This window comes from Anopheles moucheti, chromosome 2 (assembly GCF_943734755.1).
Source record: "Anopheles moucheti chromosome 2, idAnoMoucSN_F20_07, whole genome shotgun sequence".
Classification (NCBI taxonomy): Eukaryota; Metazoa; Arthropoda; class Insecta; order Diptera; family Culicidae; genus Anopheles; species Anopheles moucheti.
The window spans coordinates 35,062,402-35,089,089 of record NC_069140.1 but is presented as its reverse complement, the minus strand read 5'-3'; the positions used below and the strand labels follow the sequence as shown (position 1 = coordinate 35,089,089).

Below are 26,688 nucleotides of genomic sequence, written 5' to 3'. Positions count from 1 at the left end.
AGATTGGGCCTATGTATACAACTACTACACACATTTTATATTATATTTATATGAATATGGATCTTGGCATTATGTATATATATGGATCAACATTTCAACGCCTTTCGTTATGCAATATGAATGCACGCGTATGTTACGCTGATTGCATACTCTGCAGGCGCTTTGAGTGCTTTATCAACAATATTGATTTCCCGTTGTTTATTCGTCGATTCAACCAATTAAAACAAGAACACACCTGCTTAACTAACATAACTTTATTGACGGTAATGGATAATACAATCATAAACACAAAACATTTCTCCTTCTCCTTTCCAGGATTTTTCCATGCCGGCAAACGATCGGATGTTGGCCGATTCCTTTGAACAATTTCAAACATTTCTGCTTCTGGTTTTAAATTACACATTCATTAGGTTACGAAATAGTTGACTATCGTGCTACGCTAGCTCTAATGTTAATGGACGAATATTAAACTGCTTCCCCCATTCGTTCACACCCACACTCCGCTTCAAGCTTTAACTCTCGCTTTTCCATCACTCTCACTATTGGCACATTAACTTCTTCGTTTTGCGGTAAAAGTACAAAGCTTACCCTAGCATAATGCGATACAGCAGTTCACATTATTTAATAACATCGATTATTTGAGCAGAAATCCTTATCCACCCTGCTCTGCAGCAAAGGCGAACGGGGTTGTGTACACAACGAGTTTTATGTGCGGGAAATGAATAATACGTAAAAATTCAATACTGACTATTTTGGGACAAACGAAGAATGTCACGAAATAATACGGTACACTATTAAAAAAAAAACAAAACTAATACAGCAATAACATTGGAGTACATCCCGCAACCAGTAATAAAATTTGATAATACATGCAAAACAAGAAGAGAAAAGTGTAAAACAAAACGAAACGAGCCTAAAGCCACAGTAACATTAACGGGTGTAAAGCCGTCTAAATCCTATATTCCTTACTGAAACCTTTCGCCTGGTCCCGCGATATACAACGTACTGATCGGGTACTGAACGGGTACTGATCGCTTACAACTAGCATTACCTTAAACATATCTACCAAGAGGCTAGATCGTGATCGTCTGCTGAGGTGAAGGTAAAACGAAACGATTTAAATATCGACTAAGTAAGACTAAAATAATCGCACCGCCACTGCTACCGCAGCTCGCTGCATGCATTTGGGAATGGTTGCATGGTGGTAATCATGTCTCGATATCCGTGTCCATCCGTGTCCCGTCCATCCAAATCGATCAACGACGTACCGGTGTCACAACTCGGTGGTCATGCGTTCTTTTTGCCGAAATAGTGTGTCCATTGAAACTGTGTGTCGTTTTTGCCGTTAACTTTAACCAATGTCCTGTGTCCGTTGTCTTCGTGTTGTGGTGTTGCTGCAAATTGCAAGCACTAGAATGTTGCATGAGGGTGATTGCAGGTGATTTGGTAGTGTTTATAGTGCCGTTCTGATTGGGTGCGTGTGTTTGCTGTGCTATTCGGCTGAAATGCGATCTTTACACCGGCGATAAAGATCGATTCACCATACGGGGGAAAAGATGATGGTGCGCGGGTTTTACAGCTTCTGGTTGTGGACTGAGCTATCCGCACCCCAGAGGTCATACCATGGCCCGTACGCCTTACCGTCCGAGGCGATCGATTTGGTGGACTTGCGCTTCTGCTGGTGCTGCTGCTGATGCTGCTGCTGTTGGTGCTGCTGCTGACCGTTGTTTTGCATCTTGGCACTGATGCGAGACTCCTGCTCCGACTCATACTTCGACTCGGCCAGATTACCCTTGGAGCTCTTCGTACGACGATCGCGGGTCTGCTGCTGGCGAGATTGTTGCTGCTGCTGTTGCTGCTGCTGCTGTTCCTCCTCCATCAACTCGTCATCCAGTGTCATCGAGGCCATCATCGTATCATCGTCATCATCGTCCAGCTGACCCCGGCCTCCATTACCACCCGAGACACCGCCGCGGAATGTGGAGAATGCCATCTTGTCATCGGACATGCCGCGATCCTTCTTGTCGCCACGCCTGTCAGTCATCATGCGCATCATGGAACCATCGGCACCGTTCGCTTTCCGGCCCGACTTTGCCACCAGATGGTCATCCACAACGATACAATCGTACGGATCGGAGCTGGACGAGTTGCGCTCCGTATCGGTGCCACTCGAGTAGTACTGCTTCAAGATCTCCTTGCGCCGCACCGTCTTCATCAGCATCATGTCATCCATCATGCCATCATCATCGTAGAAGCTGGTGTCCTGCATCATGATCGAGTCAGCCGGAATAATCGAGAAGTCATCGAACGTCTGATCCTGGTAGTACTTGTTCAGTGCATCATTGTTCCGGTTCTTGTTCGTCTCACGCTCCGTCGTGCGATACTTGTCCTGCTTGCCCTGCTTCCCACCCATCGGTGCCTCGCCGTACAGTTCCTGCTCCTGGTGCTGTCGGTGCAGATGTTCCCCGGCGTAACTATGGCGGTTATTGTTGTTGGTGTCATTTTTACCACCACCCTTCGACTGCTTACGATCTCCACCACTCCGATCACGACCCGTACGGCCTCCGCCACGCTCCTCGTCCTGTCCACCGCGGCTCGCCTTCTTCTGCTGCTGGTGGAACTCCTGGTCAATCTTCGAGATGCGCTTGTCGATGTCCGATTTGGTGATCGGGAACTTTTCCTGCTCCGGCATCAGTGCGATACTGTGCGGCCGTTCGCGTGCCGGTTCACGAAGATCTCGATCGCGTTCACGCGACTCCCGATTATTGCTCCGAACGAGCGTGCTTGTGTTACTTTCGGTGTCCAGCATGCCGTTGGCGTTACCTCGGGAGTTATCTTTACGACGCTGCTGCTGCTGTTGCTGTTGCTGCTGTTCCTCTTCTGCCTTGGCCGCAATCATTTCCTTCTGCTTCTGCTTCTCGATCTGCTCCTTCTTGCGCATGTTACGCTTCAGCGTGGCCTCCTTCTTCTCCATCTCGCGCTTTTCACGCCCCGTCGGTATGATGTCGTTGTGCTTCCACATGGCCATCCCTTCCAGGATGTGGTCCTCGGACTTGGAGAACTTCCAGAACGATTTCGTGCGCTTTATCTTCTGCGAGTCGCTCTGGTTGGGATGGTTTTCCGAGGACATCCGATTGCGCGAGCGATACCCGTACTCGAGCGTTCCCGAGTTGCTTTCCGCAATGTTGCCGTAGCTGTTGGCCTGCCGCATCATCATCTGGCTCTGGTGCCGTGGCCGGGGTGGCACAATCGTGCCGTAGATATCATCCTCATCGTGGTAGCGTGGTGAAGGTACGCTGCTATCGCGACCACCTTGGCGAGTCATGGTCGACTGGTCGTTCAGCAGGTTCTTCTCCGAGCGGGCAGATCTGGGGAGCATAGTTTCGAGTGAGCCAGAGGGTTCCGAACGTACAACATGCGTTGTGTAACACCACCGAGGTTATTGAGGTTTGCTAGTTTATTAGAAGTTCAACATTTCAGCACCAGAATGTTTCAGGATTAAAGTTAGTAACAGTCACCTTTAAATCCCCACGCACGCTTCACACAACCAACTCATTCAAACACCAAATGGCTAGTAAAGTGATTAGTAATAGCACTGTGAATACAAACAATAGTGATCACCTTCACCGAAACCATCAAAGTAAAAAGTTGTCTACGCCTACCTTATTGGCACTCGATTCACTGGTTCCTCGTCCGAATACAGATCGGCTTCCGGTTGCGGTTGTGGCTCGTTGGAGAATCCACTGTCGTTGCTGCTATGCAGCGAGGCACTGGCCATTCCGTTACTCTGCCGCTTTTGCTTCGGATTGCTGCTCGATGGCTACACACAAGCAAGCAAAAGTGAAAAGATTAGCACATCCACACTCTGTTCGGGTACTTTCCGTAGAAAAAGTCTTACCGGCTTGCTGAAGTTCATCGTGGCCGAGCCTGATTTGCGTTTATCCGACGTCATCGGTGGTACACCTGCCGACGAGAAGCTGTTCGACTGTGGAATTCCACCTGATCCGCCGGATCCGGAAGCTCCATCGTGACGCTGCTGTTTGCCACCGTTGTAGCTGTTCGGTACGACCGGTGTCGGTACGGGTGCCGGCAACTGTGGCGGTGGTCCTGGCTTCGGTGGCTTCTCACCGCGGGACAGACGCCGGAATTGCTTCGACTGCCGGTACTGGATCGTGTCACCGAACATGCGTGTTGGAGATGCATCCTCCCCACCGTGGTACGATCCCGACATCTTCGTCAGACTGTCATCGACCAGCGTACTCTCGAGCGAAGTGTCCGGCGTATGGTCCAGCTCAATGTCACTCGGTGGAGCCTTAACCCACTCGCTGATGCTAAAACGTGAACAAGAATACACGCGCATTATTTGACAAGTTCGAACCGTTTCTTGGGTGGGTAGCACTCCCTGACACCCCTTACCTTTCCTTATCGTCCCGCTCGGTCTCAGTGTAGGCTATCGGGAACCAGCCAAACTTTTGCGTGCGTAGGTTTTCCCCAAACTGCCAGCCCTTGGCCCGATCGCCCACCAGCGCGATACGGTCACCCTCGAGAAAGCTCAGCTGGTTCTCGCCCGACGACAGGTACGCATACAGTGCCTTCACCGTGGGCCGCTCCCAGTGCGAAATGTCCGGTTTGCCGTTACTGCCACCCCCCACCATACTACCCGCAGCAGCACCACCACCACCACCACCGCCCATCATCATCATCCCGTGATGGTGGTGATGGTGATGGTGACCACCCAGCAGTGTGCCGGTGTTGTTGTTCAGATTAAACTCCGACTTGGCCCGCGGCATCTGGAGCGTGCTGTTGGCGACGTCCGCCAGCGAGCGCATATCGAGACAGGAGGCATCGATCGAACGTGTCTTGCGCAGCTGGGACGCGATCGATTCCCGATCATCGTCATCGTCATCCTCGACGTCGCGCAACGCCTGCTTCGCGGTGAACATGTTTTCCACGTTCGGGGGCAAAAATTCGCGTGTCGCCGCCACATCGTTCCAGTTGTCCAGCGACTTCTCGATGATCATGTGGCCGGAGTGATGGTACGCCATCCAGTGCTTCGCCAGCGAGCACTGGCGCTCGAGCACGAACCCGTACCGGCGCCGTTCCTGTGTCATTGCGTTCTTCAGGCTCTGCTCGCAGAACTGGTCCAGCTTATGCTTTTCCTCCTCGAACGCCTGGATGCTCTTGATTTCCTTCTCCGCCTCCTTGGGGGTGTTTTTCGAGTTCTTCTTACGGTACTTCTTCATCGTAGCGGCCGCCTTGCTGTAGCTGTCCGAGCGCATCTTGTGCTGCTGGAGAAACTTCTTTTGCTCGAACTGTACCACCTTCGTGTCTTTCTCGAGATTCGTTTCCAGCGGCACCAGCAGATCGACGTAGAATGCTTTCAGCTGGGCGCGGGAAGGAACAAAAAAAATAAAAGGAAAAACAACAACCGAAGGTGTTAACACACGTGACATTTCTAATCTACATCGGTTGCGAAACTTACGATGTTCATGTGCTGATCCTGGATCTCTTTGTACACACCGACAATGTTCATCAAGGCGGAACCTGTAATCAGCGTAAAGGAAAGGGCTTAGTATCCTGAAACACACAACCGCGGTCGGTGTAGGGTGGGAAATTAAATGGAAGGTTAACAACAACTGCCACTGGCACCGACACAGTTTGCCGTTTGCTCATTAATCGTAGTGCCGTGCCGGGCGGAATGTTGATTTATGAAAATGGAAGGTTACGTTCGTGTGTTCCGTGAGTTGGTCTTTTGGACTAGCGGGCGAAATGGTTGATTCTCGTGAATCTATTCTGAGTGTAAGTATGGTTCGCTGGCCATAGCTTCCGGGTTTGCTTTTACTTAAATCGGTTGGAGATATAGGAAAAGCCTCAAGGATAATGGTAGTAGAAAGGTAAAAAAGCTTTCCTTTCTATTACACTCCACCTATTTTGTAATCACATGTAGTGCAACTCGATTACAGTAGCATACATTTTGCCAAAGTTGCCTTAGAGGTGCATTGTTGAAATGTGTAACATATTATACCCCCACATTAATGAGCAAAACAAAACACACAACACTTTACATTTACTTTGTAACCAACTTGTATCGTCCGCTCCACTTATCGTAAAATGTAACCACGTGCAACAATTGATTATTTATTTGGATTTTCAATTTACTCCCGCCATTCATCGCAGTTGTCGCCCTGCCAGACAGCCTGCTCGGATAAATATTGGTTGGAGAAATTTTAAATATTCCATCCACACGCGTTCCATCCTGGCTGGGTTGGGTTGTGTGTGCGGGAGGCTGGTTGATTATTTTTTCAACCCAACTCACCATTATACAGAACCGATGACACACACGCATTTGGGAATCGGGATAAATAAAATTAATGACTCAGGTCGGCTGAGTTCCCATTTTCTGAGAGAGGGAAGGAAAACTCCAAAATTGATTGATGATGTGTTCGGTACATTCGCTTGCCGTGTGTGCTTTTTTGTTTGTTTGTCCCATGTGATGGAGGATGGAAAATAAAACAGCAACATGCAAATATGCACCAATTTGCATCATCATTAACATTATTACCGGAATGTATTTTTTGGGACATCTATTTTTTTTTTCATTGCTGTCGGAGGTTGCTGTCAATAGCAGACATTGCTTTTCGATCGAACCGTCACAGGGACAGTCATGTGAAGGAGTTGTCCATGCTTTGAAAGACAGTTTTTCGAAATTATCACATTTCATTTTATCTCGCAAGTGAAATAACACATGTACGGGACATCAAAGTGCACGATACTGGTGGGTGGTTCGTAAAAAAATTCATCAAAAAAAAACATTATTTAATTTTAATTTTTAAGTGCATTGAGGTACAACGTTGATATGCCATGCAAGTTGGAGTATCTTCGGGGAAAATTCCATAGAAAAAGATGTTATGAAAGTTGGAGTATCTTCGGGAAAAAACTATCCATAAAAAAAATTACTCACATTATGGACACAAAGTTAAATCAATTTGTATTACTTTAATAGAATTATTAAACTATTAGTCAATATCTCAGCTAGTAAGGACAATAGCGAATAAGAAGAAATGTTCGGAAGATATCAAAATCAATCAAATATATTAGGATATTGTTAAAGCTTATATAACATCAGTCCGATGCATTATATTTTACATATTCTCAGCTTACGTAGCTAACAATAGAGTAGAGTAGTAGAGTAGCTTAACATTCGAGAGGAGTACGTTTCACACCTTGTGCAAAAATTCAATCAACGAAGAACCACCTGCGTTTAATAACACAAAACACTGCACTTGTTAACAAAGTACCGAAAAGGTGTATAAATAAATCAACAAACAAACAAAAAATACTACCAACCGGTACGAAACACAATCGATGAGCAAGCATCCCCTATTTTTTTTTTGGGACAAACTTCCCCCATCACCAACGGGCTCTGTGTGTTTATTCAATGATAAAAAGTGTGGTTTTTAATAATGAAGCAGGTTGAAAAATAAGCTCACTATATTTCGCTAGCCCCCCGGTGAGGTTATGCCACCGTAAATACTGTTCTTTATTTTCGCGTTATAAAAGCACAGCTGACGAAGCAGCACCGGGTGTTATTTTTGCTTTACAGTCTCCTTTTTTTCCCACTCTTTCTCCTTCTCTCTCTCTGTGGCAAAGGGTTACCAATCGAGCACGTACGGGAAATGAATGTGAAATTTTTGCATCCTTTTACCCGCCGTTTGTGACGGTGTGGTTCGATTCATCGAACACCACCAGGGCGCACGTAGCGACGGGATCGCAAACGGATAGGACAGAAAAAAAAGACACCATCACTTTCCTCTATGCAATTGGATGCAAAACCGTCGCCTAGCGCTTGCCGTGACACTGTCGCCATCGGAAGAGCTTGCGGTGTGCATTTTTATCCCTCGCGAATGCAAATGTGCAAGTGCACACATAATAGTAATAAAAAATACAGCGATCTTCACCGCATCGCGCGCTCGCACACACAACAAATCTAAAATTCCGATTCCATCCCTGCATACCACCGTCGATTTGCATTCGATTCGGTTGAGAGCTGAATCCTACCGATTGGTTCCGTTGCCTGCCGAGACGCTTACTGGCCAATCAATCAAAATCCACCGATCGTAGATGGTACGTGAATCGGTTTGCAAACACTGTCAGCACAAATAAAGCTCGCAGCTCGAAGCGCACGCTGCTGGGATGATTCAGGGCGAAGGAGCGAAAAGCGTTAACCCCGGCAGGAATCACGCTATCAGGAGGCTATCAGCAGTCCAAGTGAGAGTGGTTTGATGCATTCTTCTTCTGCAACACTACATCACGCTGCACTTTCGCTCGTTCGGTATTTACTGCTAAGGGTTTGTTAGGCCGTTGACAGTAATTGGACACTGATTGAAGGAGGCTTGCCACCATTAGCCACGTGCGTTCGTCCGGTTGTAGAATCCGGCCAGCAGATGCTGTCACGCACATCGGTACGCGGAACCGTCGTTCGGTTGGATTAGCATCGGATCAGGTGGTGGTCGGCGGGAATGTTGCCCACTGCGCGAGCGAAGTGAAAAGGGAAAACTTTGCACCGATCGCGGATAACTTCTCGCAAGGCAAACACCAGTCCAGTTGAGCGATGGTTATCAAACACCAGCCAGCGTGCGCTTCCTGAAGAAAAACAGCCACACCTCACCGTACAAGGCTGTCCCATTAATGACAGGCTACAAATTATCGCCAGTCCACTTGGGAGCAGCTTTTTGATGCACCAACTCCGGGCACAATGTGATAAGCGGGTAAATAAATAAAGATGGTGGTGAGATAATCGGTGTATGATGTCCGATAATATGCGCGCAAATGATATCAATGCAAGCGATTGCAGCAGATGCAGCTAATTGATGAAATCATAACCGGGCGGGTTTGTGGAGCGGAGAGGACTTGTGGATTATTTGTTGGCAATGGCATGGCAATTAAACAGATGGGATGAGGCTCTTCCGTGATGGGTCTAAGAGAGCTGATAATGTCGATGAACGGAAAGAAAATTATATTAATTACACTAATACATGTAATCTATTCCCGCTTCCGTTAACAATTTTAATTAACTTCCTGGCAAATATTCTAATTTGCCTCACGTATCCTTACACCTAAGGAATAAGATTTGAAAAAAGGAAACCCCTTTAATCCATTTTCCATGCTAAAAACTCTTTCCTTCTTTGCATCATTGACTTCAGACTACTGCATAAGCATAAATTTAACCACTCACTGCATCTCAGCATGGTAGCATAGTCAGCGCAACACCACACCACGGCTATCGACGATAAAATCTCGTACCAAATGCACCGTAAAGCAAATCGAGCTGCATAATGCTTAAATCGTTCATTCACCAAAAACACAAAAAAAAACACGGAACGATTCCTATTTTGCAACCCATCCAACGCTAGCGAACATTCATTTGCACTCCATTTTTCTTCCCTCGCTCGCTATCGTGTACCGAAATCGCCAAAGCAAGCACACACACCTTACCGAATCGACTCGAGATCGTACGAGGTGATATTTGGTTATCGTACGTTTGTGTTTTTTTTTTTGTGCTCCTGGGTGTGCTTTTTTCTTTGCCTATTTCGTTTTTCCTCTCGGTTCGAGGTCGAGGAGCAAGCTGGCAGCCATATGTGAGGTGAGGATTCATTGAATTTTCCACCTCATCAGCACCACACAATCTGATATACTGATGGGAAATTGAATGGGAAAAGAAGTCAGTACGGCTGTATAACCGGTGGCTGAAGGGATACGTAGCTCGAAATGGAAGGAAAACATAGATCGGAGTAGGAAAGAAATCGACGGCAAATCGTACCAGCGCTCGTACGATGTTTCGGTACGTTCTCGGTTCGAAGCCAAAGAAGCTACCCCAAACACAGTTCAGTTCTACAGGTATCGCCAGGATGCTGAGTGCATAACGATGGAAGGAGTATTGTTGATTTTTCATTTTCAATTTAAGGCGCCTGAATCGGTGAAGCCTAAGAGACCGGGATTTGCAGTCCTCTTAGAACAGACATGTGTGTGAGTTTTTTTTTTTTTTTTGCTTGCCATTCTTATCATCTTGCCAGGTGACTTTTCATTTGCTACCGAGGATAGCGCGATAACGTGGAAAGTGGATTTCTTTTCCATCGACGGCTGGACACACAGGAAGATAAGGATGGGGAACGTCTCAACATTCGTGATATTGGTTGAAATGAGATTAGACGTCAAACGGGATGTTGGAAGATGGTTTATGTTGCTTTTTTTCAATTCAAAATGAATTTAATTTCTACCGTACTGAATTGGAAGCTGCCAGTCGGGCTGCGATCCCATTTGCAGTGTTGAAATGGAATTCATTTCTTAGAATTCAATTGCCAGATGCTCTCTCAAGGTGATCTTTGAAAGCTGCATGATTGGAATGCAAATATGCAAATGCATGTATCTCTTTAATGAATTGCTAATAACGTTAATTTGTTTGATCTATAAGTGGGCCAATTTTAAAAAGTTTGCTAGGAATTTATTTTTCTTTTGAATATAAATCGCTATGATTCTCAAATTCTGAGTACTTCTGATCGTTCGTATGCAGAATTCGAGCTTCTTGAATTCCTCGAATTATCTTAAATGGTTTTAACCACTTTGCAGATTTGAAATTTAATTTGTATCTTATGCAAGAACTAAAGAAGCCAAAAGGCTTTTCGATCAACCAAAATGTATTACCGGAAACGTGTCATCAGTGGTGCATAATCTGTTTCCACTTCCATGTGTCGTTCAGGTTGGTTTTATGAGCAAAGTAAGAGAGAACGTGTAAAACTAACCTTCCCACAACTTGTTCGAAGCTCGCGGTAATCGGGGATGCGAGAACATGTTTGCATAAACGGGTCCTCCGTGTGGACAAGGACACACAAACGAGATCTACACATTAGCGAGCACATTAAGCAGTAAGGGGTAATATCAAAGGTTGAGTCTGGCACTATTGGCACAAGTTTAGCCTCACTCAATGGAACCGGATGATGTGACTCTTGTCGGAACGATACGAACCGGGCAGTTGCGTTGCATGTTCCGGCAACTACGAATCAAAGTGTTACCAATGCGTTAATGATCGGCAAATAAGTCTGTTGGTGGAGGATCAGCGCCGGTACAATAAAATCTTATTGCGTGAACAAATCACAACCAGGACATTTGAATGGGTGACGATGGTAAGATGCTGCCGTGTGCACTTACCAATGTCGATGGTTCCTCCCTGTTGTGCATTGACGGCGATCTTGGCGAGCGCTTCGTTGAACACGTTCGACGCGGTGGACGCTCCATGCAGTGCCTTCAGGTACGCCTTGCCAGCGCTGATCAACTGTCGTGCTCCGGGATTGAACTTTTCCAGTATGTTCTGTAAAGAAACGGACAAGAATTAGCAAACGTTAAACGCATCATCATCATCGATGAAAGGCAGTTTAGTATGTATCGTAAATAAATATGATTATGTTGCTATTACGACGACGGGTTTTGCGAAATGCATGTGGCTCGGGAGGTTTGTTGAGCAAGCATTACAAACAAAACTCTTCGTGAAGAGTCTCCACTTCGTCTCAGTTGAATCGTTCGTCGAAAATCATGCCTCGTCGTACAGCACAAAACTTCCAATCGCGGTAATGAACATCCACTAATGATTGTGTGCACCCTGAAGTCCCCGGGTGCCCACAAACTCCCACAAGTCGATAGGAAAGTTTGCCAAAGTTACCGAATCGAACGGTGTACAGTGCCGATGTCAGTTGCAATTACCGCTGACATTCATATCGATACTAATGGGCGGCATCTTTGCGCCTGAGGAGATCATCTATGGCTCGATGACTCACAGCACGGCTGCCGGATCTTCGAAGATCGAAGCTTAGAGGTCGTGTGAAGTAATCTTCAGATCGGAATCGTGACTCGAAACAAGCGGGCTCTGTGTCGGAGGCGCAATAAACTTTTGCTAAGTAGTCATTTCGATAAGCTTGATAACTTTATACGTAAACAGATTGTAAGAGTCGTGATCGTTTTCTATGAAGCAGCACCTTAAGGGCAGTGTCGCGTTTTATTCAATTTTATATTCAAAATAAGCCAATTCCAAACTCCAAAACTGTAGTCGACTGCAAAGGGTTTTTATTTTATCAACGTTAGCTACTTTACCATACTGAGATGCGATGCTATCAGTCACGTGCGTCACTGCACATCGTTGGCTTCATGGGATCTGCGCTTTTGGTCGCGGTACTGTGGGCATGAGCAATTTATGGAAATTGTCATAATGCACGATTTCGCGATCAATCAAACGCCACCAACGTCGACGACAACAAGCATCTCACCGGTCTCACCGTTCGTGTCAAGCGTTTATGGTCGTCCTTCTTCCGGCATTCACGACATTTTGCCTAGCATTTGGTCGAGATGCAAAGTAGCTCGAATGGCTAGAGCGTGTTTGGGGGAATGCAATGCTGTTGAAGGGGAATCAAGTTGTGTTTGCTCTTATCGGTTAGGGAATAAATATTCCACAGGACAATATCGTGTGGAATGGAGCAAGAATATATTTAACATAAAGCATTGTCGTATGCAACAACGTGCATTTGAGTTGTGGTTCTTCTGTTGGCTTTTTTTATAAAATTGTTGAAAGCTATCCAAAAATTTTTAGAAGACCAGAAAAAAAAATCAATATTGTATAATTATTTTAAATGTTAAATATGTATTCATAAATGTATCTCGAAATCTTAAATTGCCTAAAAAAGAATAACAAATTTCTACTCTCTTAATAGATACCAGGAAGAACATTTGGTATTCTTTATATTATTTTGTTCAAAAATTAATTGATATGCTGCACCTATTCGATAAAACACTTTTCAATAGTAACCTGTCTTTTCAGTCGGACATTAGCAGATACACTTTATAATAGGTGTTTTAATACTGAGATCTTTTGGATTATTATGTTGACTTTTTCCTTCCACAATGAGCCTCTCGAAATAAATTTTTTTGTTCCTTGATTTCCATACATTGAAATCTCATAGAAAGCTCATCTGCTGCTAGAAACACTCATTCCAGCACACTGCAAACAACTTTTAATGGGATAACTTTTGTAATGTAATTTTAAACCTGTCGAACCGTTCGCTCTTGCCACAGTACGAAACAATACTGAGAATGAGGAGAGACACACACAAAAAAGTCGAACAAGAAAAAAAAATCTAGATCCCCCTTAGGTGCTATATTTCTATTTCAACGCCACACACAGCACCCTGCATACCAGCGCACGGTGAAAAGTGTTGGCGAGAATTTCCACCAAGAAAAAGGCTCATCCAGCGACGCATCCACAACCGCACCGGCAATGATGTCCCAGCCGGTGGGGAAAAAAACCAACCAACGCAACCCCTTGCTTTATGCCACCCTCGGGAGGATACTACCGGCAAGCGCAAGACGGCTGAGCTCAAAAGTAATCCGATTGTGCCCTCCCTTTCGACTGTAGAAAAAGTAGCCTGCAGGCCACCCCGGGGGGGGATGTGTTTGTGTTTACTTATTTTGTTGCCATATTTTTTTAACCACTTTTGGCCATCGTTTGCCCCACCGAATGGAATGGAAGCGGAACGAATGGTTGCAATCGATTGCCGAAAGAAAAATTGGGAAAGAAAAGACAACATCCATATAGAGTTTTGTGAGGAAAAGCGACGACGACCGGAACTGCCGCCGAATGTTAAAACTTAACCCGACCCCAGTCGACGACAGAAGGAGACGCGTGTGGATAGAAGGGAACACAAAATATCCCCCTTTTGGGGAGGCCATCAAAGTGAGCAAAGGGAAGCGGCAGAGACGCGGAAACCTTTCAAGAAGCCTCACAAAAATCGGTCCTCCCGCCCGCTCTCCCAATCGTGGAAACGGGAAAAGCCATCAATACCCCCCACCGTCGTTAGGGCTGATAATGCTTATTTATCGAAGAGATGATAAGCGGATGATGGGTTCGGTTTCGGGCTTTGGATGATGCGGAACGTGAGCTACAAGTTGTCTAAATTATTGTAATTAGCGTTAGGACAAAACTTTTTCCTACCCTTGGGTTGCCGGCCTCCATTTGGGGAATGGGACGGTAGTAATGATCGTTATGATAAAAATTCCCATAAAAAGGCAACATCGAATGGCCGAAGGGGTGGGTGGGTGTCAAAGATAAGAGGGTGAGCCTGTTATGCTAATAGGGTCGAGAAGGGATTGAGGACAACAACAAAAAAATGGGAAAACATAGTTTTGCAAACAAATCCAATGAATATGTTTTCCGTTTGCTAAAACTAGGTTTACGCCCTTGAGGTGTTTAATGTATTGTGTTTTCGTAAAAAATAATTGATAAAAAGAATATAAAAAAGGGGTTTCCTTTCCTTGCAAATCCAATGCATTAGATTATGTGCGATGTCATGAGAAAAAAAAACCATCCCACTGCATTTGTCCCATTCGGAGCGTGTAACTCTTTATGCAAACAATATTTAAATTCGTCATCAGAAATTGCTTTTGAGCCGTTGCGTATTCCCAGTGCAAATCATCCAAACCTGCAGCATGTGGGCGGAAAATGTGGTGGACATCGCAAAAAAAAAAAAGCGTGGAAAACACGACTGAACAGTTAACACAAAAAGATTCGTTTTTTTCCACACAACCCGCACGCAATTATCATTCCCGCTCAACCATACAATGTAAATTGTGGAAGTAGAAAGTATCCAGGGCCTTGCCATGACATTGTGACAGCGACAAATGCAGGAAAATCTCATCCACCCCCAAAACGAGTTACTTTTTTTCTGAAGGGTTACAGGAGGCTAGGCGGACAGTGTCAAACTTGACACACGTGCTATCCCTGGGGGACACGGTCAAACTACCGGCCGGGTGTATCGAATAAACCCTCTCCCGGAGCCCGGTATAAGGTGTCCATCATGTGTAGAAAAAAAGCAAATCAGAAGCCATTGAAGGGAAACATCCAAAACGTGCGCTTTTCTGAGAAATTGAGCTGACCACGGTTATAGGCAAACGTGCGCGAATAGTACTTTACGATGTGGTGAGTACGACAGCAAACATACACCTTTCTTAGTTCAGTTGTACGGATTACAAACTGACCGGTAGCTAGAATCCGATGGCAGTAAAGTCCGTGAGCAATCGCTACCTTCTAATAGCATTAAGAGTTATGACCATGGTTGGTGATTCTTGTTGTGCGCATCGCAGAATGAAACAAAAGTTACATCAACTTTCCCATTCGGTTCAATTCCTGGAGGGAAGCCCCTTTTTAGCAACTGCCGCGTGAATATGACGGTAGTATATAAATAAAGTTGTCACTTTTTTCTGTAACCTGGGTTTAAAACCCGAAATAGAATAATCCCGTACCACACTTGTGGAATCGTTCAGAACTGTTGTGGAAAGCTTATTATGATTCGAAAGCTTCACAAACCATTTGTTTTGACACTGCTTGTGACACTTTAATTAAATAACGTTTAAACGGCTTTTCGATGTTATAACAATTGCCACGGTGTTTAAATGTTGGAAGCCTTGGAGCCCTTGGAGACGTTTTCACGACCAAGTGGCTTGATGTAACAATCTACAATGACAGTAAATTTGAGGTTGAAATACACGCAATAACACACGGAATAGCATTGACGAAGTCGTCAGATTTCCGAGCTCCAAGAGCTGTATGATGTGCTAAAAATGAATCAAATTAAACTTTCCAATGGATTCATCATGTCATCAAAATGACTCCGGACGATCTAGCAAGCATATTTTTTTTCCAGATTTTCCACATAGACAGAGTAGGCGTGGTAGACATAAATAAAAAAAAACAAGAGATGACGTTGGATGGAATTGATTCAAGCTTTTTCAAGCTTAACAACAGACCGAGGTCAAGAAAGCTGTATTTCTTGCTGTAATTAATACACATCATGTATTAAACAAAAATAATTATAATGATTTAAGTTATAATGAACGTGGTTGAACATCGTCATTCCGCGAAGGCGAAGGTTAGCCATTAATCAGTGGAAATATGTTATCATATAACATATAAAGGAAATATCATATCTTTCATCCATTAGAATATCACCTCAGGAATATCATTTTATTTTGGGGAGAAAATAGTAATTAGAAGCTAATATTTAAGGACGTTTCTATGAAAATAATCTGAATCTGTCGCATTATCTTTAAAATGATGTAAAAATTAATGAGCAACCGGAAAATAACCCGTTCCTTTCAAATAACAACACAGTGAACGAAACGAGCTGGGTATGTGCGATCGTAACAATAAACAGCAAGTTGGAACAACAACTTCATAAACCTTTTCAAAATGCCTTTAAACTTTTCTGCCACACAAAAAAAGGGCAAACTTCATTAATTTTAGCTAAGCTCTATTCATTTTTCACACATAATCCCACAGCAACTCTCCAGCGCTGTGACCGTAACACATTGAGCATTAAATCATCGCCGGTTGTACTTGCCTGCCGTACATGTAATTCTAACGTCCAGATCGTCCGAAACTGTGTAGAGACCCCCCAACCCCCCTCAGTCACACATGTATGGCACATGGCTGAGCTTGAACGTCGTACGTACGTCACCGGGATATACGTGTTCCGTGTTCAACCAGCAGGTGTCGGATAAAGTTGCAACTTCACACTCGGTGTCGGAAACTTACCTTCTACAACCAGATGCAGTCATTGACTGGCAACCAGCATCTAGGCGCTTAACTTGGTGTAAGGTGACGTAAACAAAAAACTGTACAAAAATGCCACGAATGGTGGTTATAGGAATGGTTTGAAAAGCTGTGTATCCTGCCAGGCTTGCCAGTACGATGGTGTTGTGGTGCACCGGCCATATCATACGTCCGTACCCATGCCAAAACGTGAATGACCGACCAACGTTACACGAAAAGGGGGACAACGTAAGATGAAGAGCGTTTAATCCCCATCCTACGTACGAGAGGGGCCAACGGAAAAGAAGGCCAGGATTACTGCTATGTCGCTGCGGGTTGTCGAGCGGAAACAGTGTCAGGTGTCGGCCCTATCAAGCATGCCGCAAGCCCAAACAGCCCACACACACACATACGAACTCACGCAAGAACTATAAATCTCAAAACCAAAAGGAAACACATGCCGGACGACAATGGTCGGATTTTTTTTATGTTACACCCGGAACTAGACCGAAACGGTGCGATGGGGCGTAAAGGCGGTCATTCCTTTTCACGCCAAAAGAAACGAGAAGAGGCCCCCAGCCAGCCAGCCAGCCAGTGGAGGCTGTTTGTGTGACCGATTTGGCCAAAAGGACTATCGCACAGCTTCAGCGCCCGGGGTGCAAATAAAACCATTTCGAATCGGTTCAACCGACCGACCATAATATGCTCTCCTCAATCCTGCACGCCGGCGACATTGGTTGGGATTTTCCAGCTGTGCCCCCCCTGTGAGAACGCTTTGGACATCGCCGGGGATCGAAAGCGGATTACGCGACCGGTTGACCATCGGTGGAAAGGCTTTCCGTTTGTTTTATTTTTTGCTGTTGCTCTCGATAACTCGAGGATTAGTTCCTGCTTTTTTTCCCTGCCCCATTGTGATTGGGCATTATCGCATTGCGCAGGGATTTCATGGCGGTGAGCGTGTGTTTGTCGGGAAAATTCATTCTCACAAGTCTAGTGGATGGGTGCTGATGGAAATGCTTTAATTGATTACAATTCTGTATTTTACTGTATTTTTTTTATTCATTTAAAGCAAAAAACCTGAAATACTTTTGTTAAAGAAGTATAATAAAAATAGCGAGTAAAAAAGAGCCTCAAAATTAACATCCAAGAGCATTAACACTTTCAAGTATTTCCATCAACTTCATTTTGGACAAGCTACCACTATAGAACAAACTGCTAAAAGATACGTACTTCTAGATCGTCATCAATCCTTTCATGCAATCCTTAAACCTACCGGACCGAAACATGCCGAATTTACAACTTCTGCGTTAAGATGTCCTTTCTACACCCGGGAAGAGTTTCCACCGGGAACTGCTTGAACGATATCACCGAGTGCTGATTATTGTCAACCGAAAGGTGACAACAGGATGGAGTAAACTGCCAACAAGAAGGAGTGTGTATGCTTGTCAATTTTATTGACAATTTTATCTACATTCTTCCAATTGACTGTTACGTGCCGGCCGCGTATATCCTGTAGCAAACATTCTAATGCCGAAACGAAAACCCAGCAGGAAACGAATGAAACCAACCAGGAAGCCGTTTCTCGTACGTCTGGCTTCTGTGACCCGTCGACGGTTCCCGGCCCGCTTTTCCGGCAGTGTCAAACGTGAGCCCAACGTCTCGTGGGGTAGCTCACTCCGAGTGTGTAGTAAATAGGATCTTTCCTTCCGGACCTCTGTCATGTCGCATAACATCGCACATACGTACACTTGCGCTTCCAACATCCGACGACACGCTAACGTCCCATTTCGGTCATGTTGAATTTACGGTTGTGTCTTGTTGTTTCCTAAGCTTCCCTTCAGGCGCTACCGATCCACGGGACGGGAGGAAAATTGTGACAATACGATTTGGCAAACAGCATGTTTGCTGTTTCCATTTGCTTCAGTTCCGTGTCAAATCGATAGCCTCCACCGGAAGTAAGCGAAAATAGAATCGATTCAGCAAGACGGTTCTCTTCTGGCGATTCTAAGGACTGGAACTACTATAATCACATTACGGCGCAAGGGAAGAAAAACGTAACTGGATTCCGCGGGAAAAGGAGTTCCGGAACGGTGAGCATGACATGAACATTTTACACCTGATTTATTTTGCAGAAACAAAGATGTCTTCTGAAACTTTACGGTGCACCATGCATGCGGCTTCGTGCATCAACAAATTCCACCCCCGACACCGGCCACCCCCGTAGGCACGTTCCAACTTGCCAAACATTCTTATGAAGAATATGCTAATTTCCTACGGAAAGATATTTATCGCAAATATGCGACCCCGGCGCGCTGGCATCTTGGCAGCCTTACAGTAACGCTTCACGGTAAATCACACGACACAGCGAACGACAAACTTTGCAAAATGGCCGCGTCCTGATGTCTGAAGTATGCTAGTTTATCTTTCAACCTCACCGCCATCCCGATCGGGTTCGCAGCCTTCATAATTTGCAGCTGTCTAGCTGTGACTTGGTGTGTCAGCTTCTTCAGCGTTCCGTTCAGTCACATCGAGGAACGAAGAAAAAAACATTCAAACAGTAAATGTATGAGTAGGCCAACGTTACACGCATCTCGCATCCGCGATGAAGAACTCGGAAAACTTTCCCATTCGCGTCTGGCGCCACGACGGTGCGGTGGTGTCATGCTGGCGCAGTGTGATGTGAATAAGTTCACACCATCAGAACCATCAGCGCAAGAGTAAATGAACGAGAGCCTGGGTGCTGTGCAGGTGACATGTGCACTCTCCGGCACCGGGGGGAGCTGGGAAAATTTCACGCAACGAGGCAACGCAGGCAGGCAGGTCAGACAGTTTGGAGGAATGTGTGAATCGATACTGCCAGATGCAGTCATCATCATTCATTCGCACTAGCAGGAGCAGTGTGTAAGTGATGTGATGATGGAGAGGCACGATAAAGCGCTGATGGTACGAAGATGTTCAGGGAGCGCTTATTGGGCTCAATTTGGCCGTATGGGAAATGGATTGAGTCAAACGGTAATAGATTGTTTTGACATACCATACACCACAGTTGTTTTATAAAATAAAATTAATCCCATTATTCATAGTTCCATTAGCTAGTACACCGAAGGTCGTGGAATTCACACAGTTTAAACATAATTCTACAGCGGATTATGAACTTTAACCTTGAAATTCCAACAGTATCAAACTCACTTTCACCTTTAAAACAAACTTAAATTAACGCAAAAGTGAATCAGTCTTGGTAAGGTTACGGGCAAAGACATAGCGCCGGGACGCATACTTTATTGTCCTTTCTAATCCATTTTCTTACCAAATCTGGGTCAAGTAGAAAACGGTTTTATGAAGATAGCAACGACATAATTCCCAACTCGCCGTGTTGCATAATCTACCCAATCAAGCAGCTCGTAGTTTTGTGCAAGGACAACTGAATCGTTTTTTTTTTTAAGTTTCACTGTTTTATATTGCGGATTCTTTTTTTTTGCACTCCCAACAGATGATAATAAAGCATCTCGGAGGATAGAAAAAAAATCATCTGCTCTGTCGAAACTCCGGTCCAAAATGTTAACCACCGTTCGCGTTAGACTAAATCCCGATGTTGGAAAGAACAAAAACTGGAGAGTGGGATTTTTTGGGAACATACCTAAGCTTTTGCGCGAGTTCCTGCGAGTGAAACAACAAATGGAAAGATAAGACTTTCTTCCTATCGTCACCCAAAATGACGACTGTGATTTCTGCTCTTTTTCCATCCATTGCGCTATATCCAACTGATGCTGTCCAAATAGCGCTCGTGACATAACGCACCCACAGAACAGGAAAAGGTAATACAAAATCAACCAAGGAGTTGTTGGAAGACGAAAAAAAAACATCAACTTTCTTCATCACTTTTCAAGCGAAAGTTAAACAGCAATCATGCTAAACGATTGTTTCGGAGTTTGCAAAGTGTAAGCTGTTGTTTTTTACACTTCGTTTGTCTCGTTTGGAATGTGCAAAGAAAGTGGAAGCAAAAAAGCACCCTTAATGTGCACAAATCGCATCATGTCAGTTTACGTTCTGCGAAGATACACACACTCACCTTGATTGGAGCGTGACTGGGCCGAAGATTCAAGGTTTTTGGCTACGAAAGAAATGAACTAGCTAAACTTAAGATGATGGGACACGTCAATAGAAAGGCTCTAGTCTTTTTAGACGAATCTTGAAGAGTACGTAGAGGCATTCATCTGAAAGGAAGAGATTATTATTTTGGTAGAAGAAAGCACTTGACAGAGAACCTGCAGTCTGATAAGAAAGTAGACATTTCTTTTTTTTAAGAAATGTGTTTGCTGAAGACAACTATGTCACTTTTCTTCCGAAGAATAGCAACACAGAATGCAGAAGAATCTTTTCAAAGAAGGAAGAAAGGTAAATTCCTCTAAGTTTTCTACTCATTAATAATTCTCTAATAAAAGTAATAAGCGAACGAAATCACAGCTAGATTATTTCTGCTACAAAACTGATCAATCTATAGCCAAATCCACGCACAAAGCCGCCACAGTCCGTAAATTCCATTGTGCCCAACAAAACGGCTATGTTTCGCCAGAACGTCTGCCTTTAAGCGTAAGCTGCATCGTACAACATAAATTCCTCCCAAGCGTTTTTTGTTTATGCCTCTCATCAGACATGCCGTTTTATCTCGATCGGCATGGGTCCGGACCGTTTGCATAAGCTGCCCGTAAAACTGCAATCACCACGCAAACATGCACCTGTCCCGTGTGCGTTATCCTGCGTGTACGCTGCATGTAGAAAATGTTGCCCAACATTGTCTCTCCCAGGGGCAACTGGTCTGGGTACCCTAAAAGCTGACCGCATTCGTTCGCACAGAACGCGGGGCAACGGTTGGTGTGAGCAGAACAAACTGCCCACAGAGTGTAACGCCGGTTACAACAAATCGGACACAATTCATCAGTCCCAAAAGTCCCCCCGTGCACTCCTATCCCAATGGGGTGTACCAGTAAGGTGCACGGAACCATGCAAAAGCTTCAAAGCTCCAAACAGTCGTCCGTGGTTGCCATCCCAGTGCTGGCTTACTCATCTGCAACAGCCCGTGCTAGGTGAAATCAGAATGTTTAGATTGTCCGCAGGTCTGTTCCAGGTACTTGAGAGCTTTCCAGCAGGTTGCACTGGTTGGTGCTGATTGTACGTCAAAAACTCGGAACCATTACCTACTACGGGATTTGTTTGATAAGTCTTCAGCAGAGGCATGTACGACGCTACGCTCGCCACAGCATCACCCCAGTCGTGTCCAGTCTTTCATCAATCCCTGGAACCTCGGTTCACGAGACTGGTGCACCGTAAATAGTGACCGAGCCACACCTGTAATCCTGCAGGTCAGGTTCGCTGACGTGGCTGATCTCTACCCTTCACCCTTTTGGTAGGGCACAGAAACCGGGCAGCAGCGATACAATTGCCCTCGACACGCTATCTTGGCGTGTCGGATCGGGGCAAACGGGACGGGGGTTTTGATCCACTTTAACCCACATTCCGTACGTTCGTCTCGGCGCTTGGCGTTCTGGTACGTGGAGCAGCGTGGAGCATAACCGGTTAACTGGTTTTGTTCTCTCTCGCTCGTATGTGCCACCCAGTTGGGTGGACGAGTTAGACGGGAATAGTCTTCTCCACGTGGATTCCAAAACGTTTACCGACCAAGCCCATAACGTTTCACCAGGAATGCAGGAAGAATGAAACAACCTGTGAAACACAATCGTCTCGCAAACGTGACGTCATTCGCATGTTTGCAATTACTCTATGAAGAAAATAATTTTCATTCTATTCGCATCGATATGAGTTGCTCAGTAATTACAAACCGCAGAGGAAGGACTTCATGTAGAAACATTGTATGTCGTCGTTTTTTTTACTAACTCATCACAAAAGGTTTCATACAAGCTCTGTGGTTTAACCCGTATCCCCTGAATAAAATAAAAAACCACAAAAATTGGTTCACTGTTGGGTGAATTTTTTGACGAAAGTTTTCAAAAAAGTGTTCAAAACAGCAAAAAGGAGACATTTTAAAAGGCAAATTTTGCATTTTCCATCCCACGCTGGGGTTGGTTTTTCCTTCAACATCCCAAACCTTACCTTGTAGATCCCGTCAACCAGTTTGATAATTTCCTCCGTTTCCATTTTGCTGCCGGTGTGCTGCTGCTGCTGCTGCTGAGCCGTTGAGATGCCGACTGACCGATCGGTCAAACTTTGATCGTCCTCCGTTACGAAACCCTTGCCGGAACTCGGACGGATCGATTTCGTACGTGCCAAATCTTCGACCACTGCACCGCCAGTGCTGCTCCGGTTCGGGAATGCGGGACGAACCAGCGAACCAATAGTTGGATTAATTAACTTTTTCCCACACAGCCCCTGTGGGGTGAAGCGCCCGTTTCCTGCACTAGCGCCAACGTTCGATTCACTTCCGGTACGTTTCGAACATGCGGCCCGACCGCTTGACCGGTGTAACCGATTGATTTCACTTTCGATGCAGATTTTCGCTCTTCTTTTCGTTACGTTGTTGCACAGAATTGCACTTTTTTCATACACACACGCACATACTCACACACACACACAACTACATTCACTGCTTATGCCGGCGAACCCAGCAGAACCTTGGTTTACTTTTGGAGAAAGGTAAGGGATAGATAATGAAAACTTAATACACAAAGGAAATATTTTTTTTAAATAAAACTGAACGAACATTTAATCTATTGGGATGATCCTAGATGATATTTAATAAACAAAACCCCCATTCAGTAACCACTGAATCCAATTCCAATCTCATAAATAAATGAACGCTAAAAAGCAATTCATTAGAACATGATTCACCTTTAAACTTATTTTCCACTGACCCAAAACGACGCAAAATACTTTCACATTAAAAGTAATAAATTGTTGCACAATTCTAATACAATGCACAATGGTCCTGCGCGTACACCACTCGACCACCAGTAATGGATTCGTCAGCCGATAAAAGTAGAACGGACTGACTTTCCCTTCACCGTCACGCATCGGCACAAAAACCCGGAAGCGTCTTGGTTCCTCCCCCCACTCCCTCCCCAACCGTCCAAGGGAAGAATTTGCCAGCCGTAACAAATTCTTCCTTCACGCGTTCCTTCAAGATGACGGCCGGCCACAAACGTCGATGGGGCACAACCGGTCATAAATCATGGCACACGTTCCGGCATGTATTTATGGTCCCTCAGCGTTCGACTGTTGTTGTTTTTTTTCTTCTCTTGCACACACGGAATCCACATGCCGGGAATGCGTAGCCAATAATTTATCTTTATGAGAGGGCAACTTTCGGATTTCGGGTTGTGGAGCTATCCGGAGATGAAATTGCCGATGTCCTTTGCGTTGTTGACGGTTCCTCTTAAGGATAGGGTCGTTTAGGAGAAAAAAGCTCAACAAGCGATGTCACCAAGACTGTAAAGAGAAAAGAAAATTCAAATATGTTACTCAGAGTGGTCTTAAACGTGGGGAAATTTGGAAGCAATGAAAACAAAATAATAAATTATAATTTATTATGCAACATCGTACTTTTCTAATGATATTCCTAAATCTATCAACGTTTCGGAAAGGAAATTATAGATGGATTGTTATTTAATTTTTATTACAGGTCTATTGTACAAAAATGTCAACCTATTTTATTAGAAAATATTGCCAAATCCTCATACATCTCTTTATTAAGCCACAAAATCAACAATTATTATTTTTATTCCCAATTTGCAATGTTTTTTTTCCCCCATTAGCAGCTACACTTAAAAGCTCAATCAAACAGGCTTCAAATTGATATTCGAAATTGTTGCCCGTTTGACAAACACCAAAAAGTGGAATTTAGATTTAATTAAATTTATGAACCATCCAACCCTCCCTCTCCTTAACCGAGTGATGGTGATTTTATTGCACGCCATGTTGATTTACTGTTGGTCCATCGATGAGCCTTCATGCGCGATTGCGACCCATTCGTGCAAGCCCAATCGTCGCTAATATTGTGCGCACCGATTCTTCTTCTCCACCCAACCGTACCGAACCCCGCCGATCAAGGGGGCGATCGGTGTAAACCCGTTCCCTTTTTTTTAATCTACACACCACGCCGGTTCCGACACCCCACTCTTCTCCCGACGTGCGACACCCTGGGTGCAATTTAAAATGCAAATATTTTGCAATTAACCACATCCAAGCGAATGGACGAATCAATCGACTGTGTGTGTGTGTGTGGGGCAATGAGATAGAAACAGACGGAAATCCTTTCAAATGGGTTGAATCGAAAAAAGGGTAAAACGAGACGGATTATGCTTGCGGTTCCGATACTTTATTGAGTCTCAACGCTGCGAGTTCTGCTGGTTCGAGTACCATAGAATTGTGGTTGAAATGGTTTTAATGCGTTTTTTTTGTTGTTGCTCTTACTGTCGTTCCCATTTGCATACCCCGGGAACCTGCGGCGAGAACCTTTCCGTCTACCGGTTTTGTGAAAAGGGAGGTTGAACTTCAAAGCAACTGACCCACTAATTTGGATGCAAAACAAAACCTTCAAACTCAAGGACTTGCAATCGAAGCTCAATAAATCGATCCAGTTCGGTGATCGCTTGTTTTTTTTTTGTAGAACGAAAAGCATCAAATGAGTGGATTGATTTGCAGATTTATTTAAAGGTTTGATAATATTATCGGCGCTATATTTCGCTTATATGAGAATCTATGTATCATCAAAATCAGTATCAGATGTTCAATATTGTCTACCACCTTATACAATGATTTCCTGGTTAGTAAAATAGCCTTCGATATGTCAAACCACCCTGGAAGTTTGAAAAAAAAAACAACCATCCTGACTCGATAGGTCCTCCGCTACGCGAAGGTGTGAGATTCCTCACTCCATGTTGAATGATAAGTTTTCTCCACTCCAATCTCCTCTATGATTAAAGTGATGAATAGTGGTGACGATGTGCAATGATGGGCACTGTCAACCGTTGACTAATGTCCGTGTCCGTGTCCACAGCTTTTTCCACCCCCTCCTGACGCAAATAATATCGCTTGAAGGACGGGTGTGCTTATGGATGAGCTGTTACTCCGCGAAAAATAGCTCGCCATCAGAAAAAAAACCAGTCTCCTGCTTTCAGTCTAATGAGATATTTTCCCACCAAGCCACCACGAACGACGGATGAAGTTAGCCAGAATGAATCAGTCGGTCGGTAGCGCTGAAATTACGTTCGCTTCAAGGAGCACCCAACAAAGCGTGCTGAAGAATGAAAAGAATCGCGCCCAAGCTTTGTATCATGCGGCGGTAGGCTGCATAATAGAGGAAAGAATTTTTCTATTTATGCATTTATTGAGATGTAACTAGCACGCGTCCCAGAAATACTTTGTAGCACTTCATTGTAGCCGTGTTGACTACCCACTCCGTCAACATCCAGAAGACATTCAACAGAGACATTATGGTGGGTATCGTTTCAGACCGATCGTACCGCCTTTTCGACACCCGCAGCTGAAAATAAACCTCCCCCGATCCTCCCATCGCTTGCTCCGGATGCGCCGTGTGCCATCCTATTATTATGAGGCTTATACCGGTAGGCGAAATTAATTAACCCCACCGCCCGCCATCATCGCCCGCCCCAGTCAAACGAAGCGGTGCGAAGATTTATTCACTGGTGTAATACTTTAATTAAATCAATCGAAGCGTTACTTTTAATCGGATTTGAAGTGCTGGTGTCGTAGCGTGTCGATTTTGTTTTTGGAGCAGCATAATGGAGCATCCACAGACGCATCGTTCGAGCGTTGCACGTCCGGATGTCGGGGATGTCAACTCCATGCGCAAACCCCAAACGAGAGTGCGAGACGGCAGTGTAGAATAGAGCGATCCGTCTGGATGGATGACGACCGTATACATCTAGCTTATCGAGCATTGGGGAGGTGGGATTTGATACGAACCAGTGGACTTGCCTTTTCGAATGACACTCGATGGCTTCCTATGGGAGGGGGCGCGCGTTAGATTCCATTCCAGCATGACCAAGCTATCAAATGACTTAAGAAGGATTTTGTCCACAGTGTTG

At 44.8% G+C, this 26,688-nt stretch overlaps 1 protein-coding gene across 1 annotated transcript; it reads right to left on the bottom strand.

The window, feature by feature from the left end:
- Positions 1 to 245: 245 nt before the first annotated feature.
- On the bottom strand, positions 246 to 23,232 carry LOC128310502 (uncharacterized). The gene is made up of 7 exons (XM_053047154.1): positions 22,736 to 23,232; positions 11,206 to 11,365; positions 5,483 to 5,544; positions 4,417 to 5,384; positions 3,899 to 4,331; positions 3,663 to 3,820; positions 246 to 3,368 (listed from the first exon to the last, which is right to left on the bottom strand). The coding sequence occupies exons 1-7, from the start codon at positions 22,778 to 22,780 to the stop codon at positions 1,574 to 1,576; spliced, it is 3,621 nt and encodes a 1,206-aa protein (XP_052903114.1). The 5' UTR covers positions 22,781 to 23,232; the 3' UTR covers positions 246 to 1,573.
- Positions 23,233 to 26,688: the final 3,456 nt, after the last annotated feature.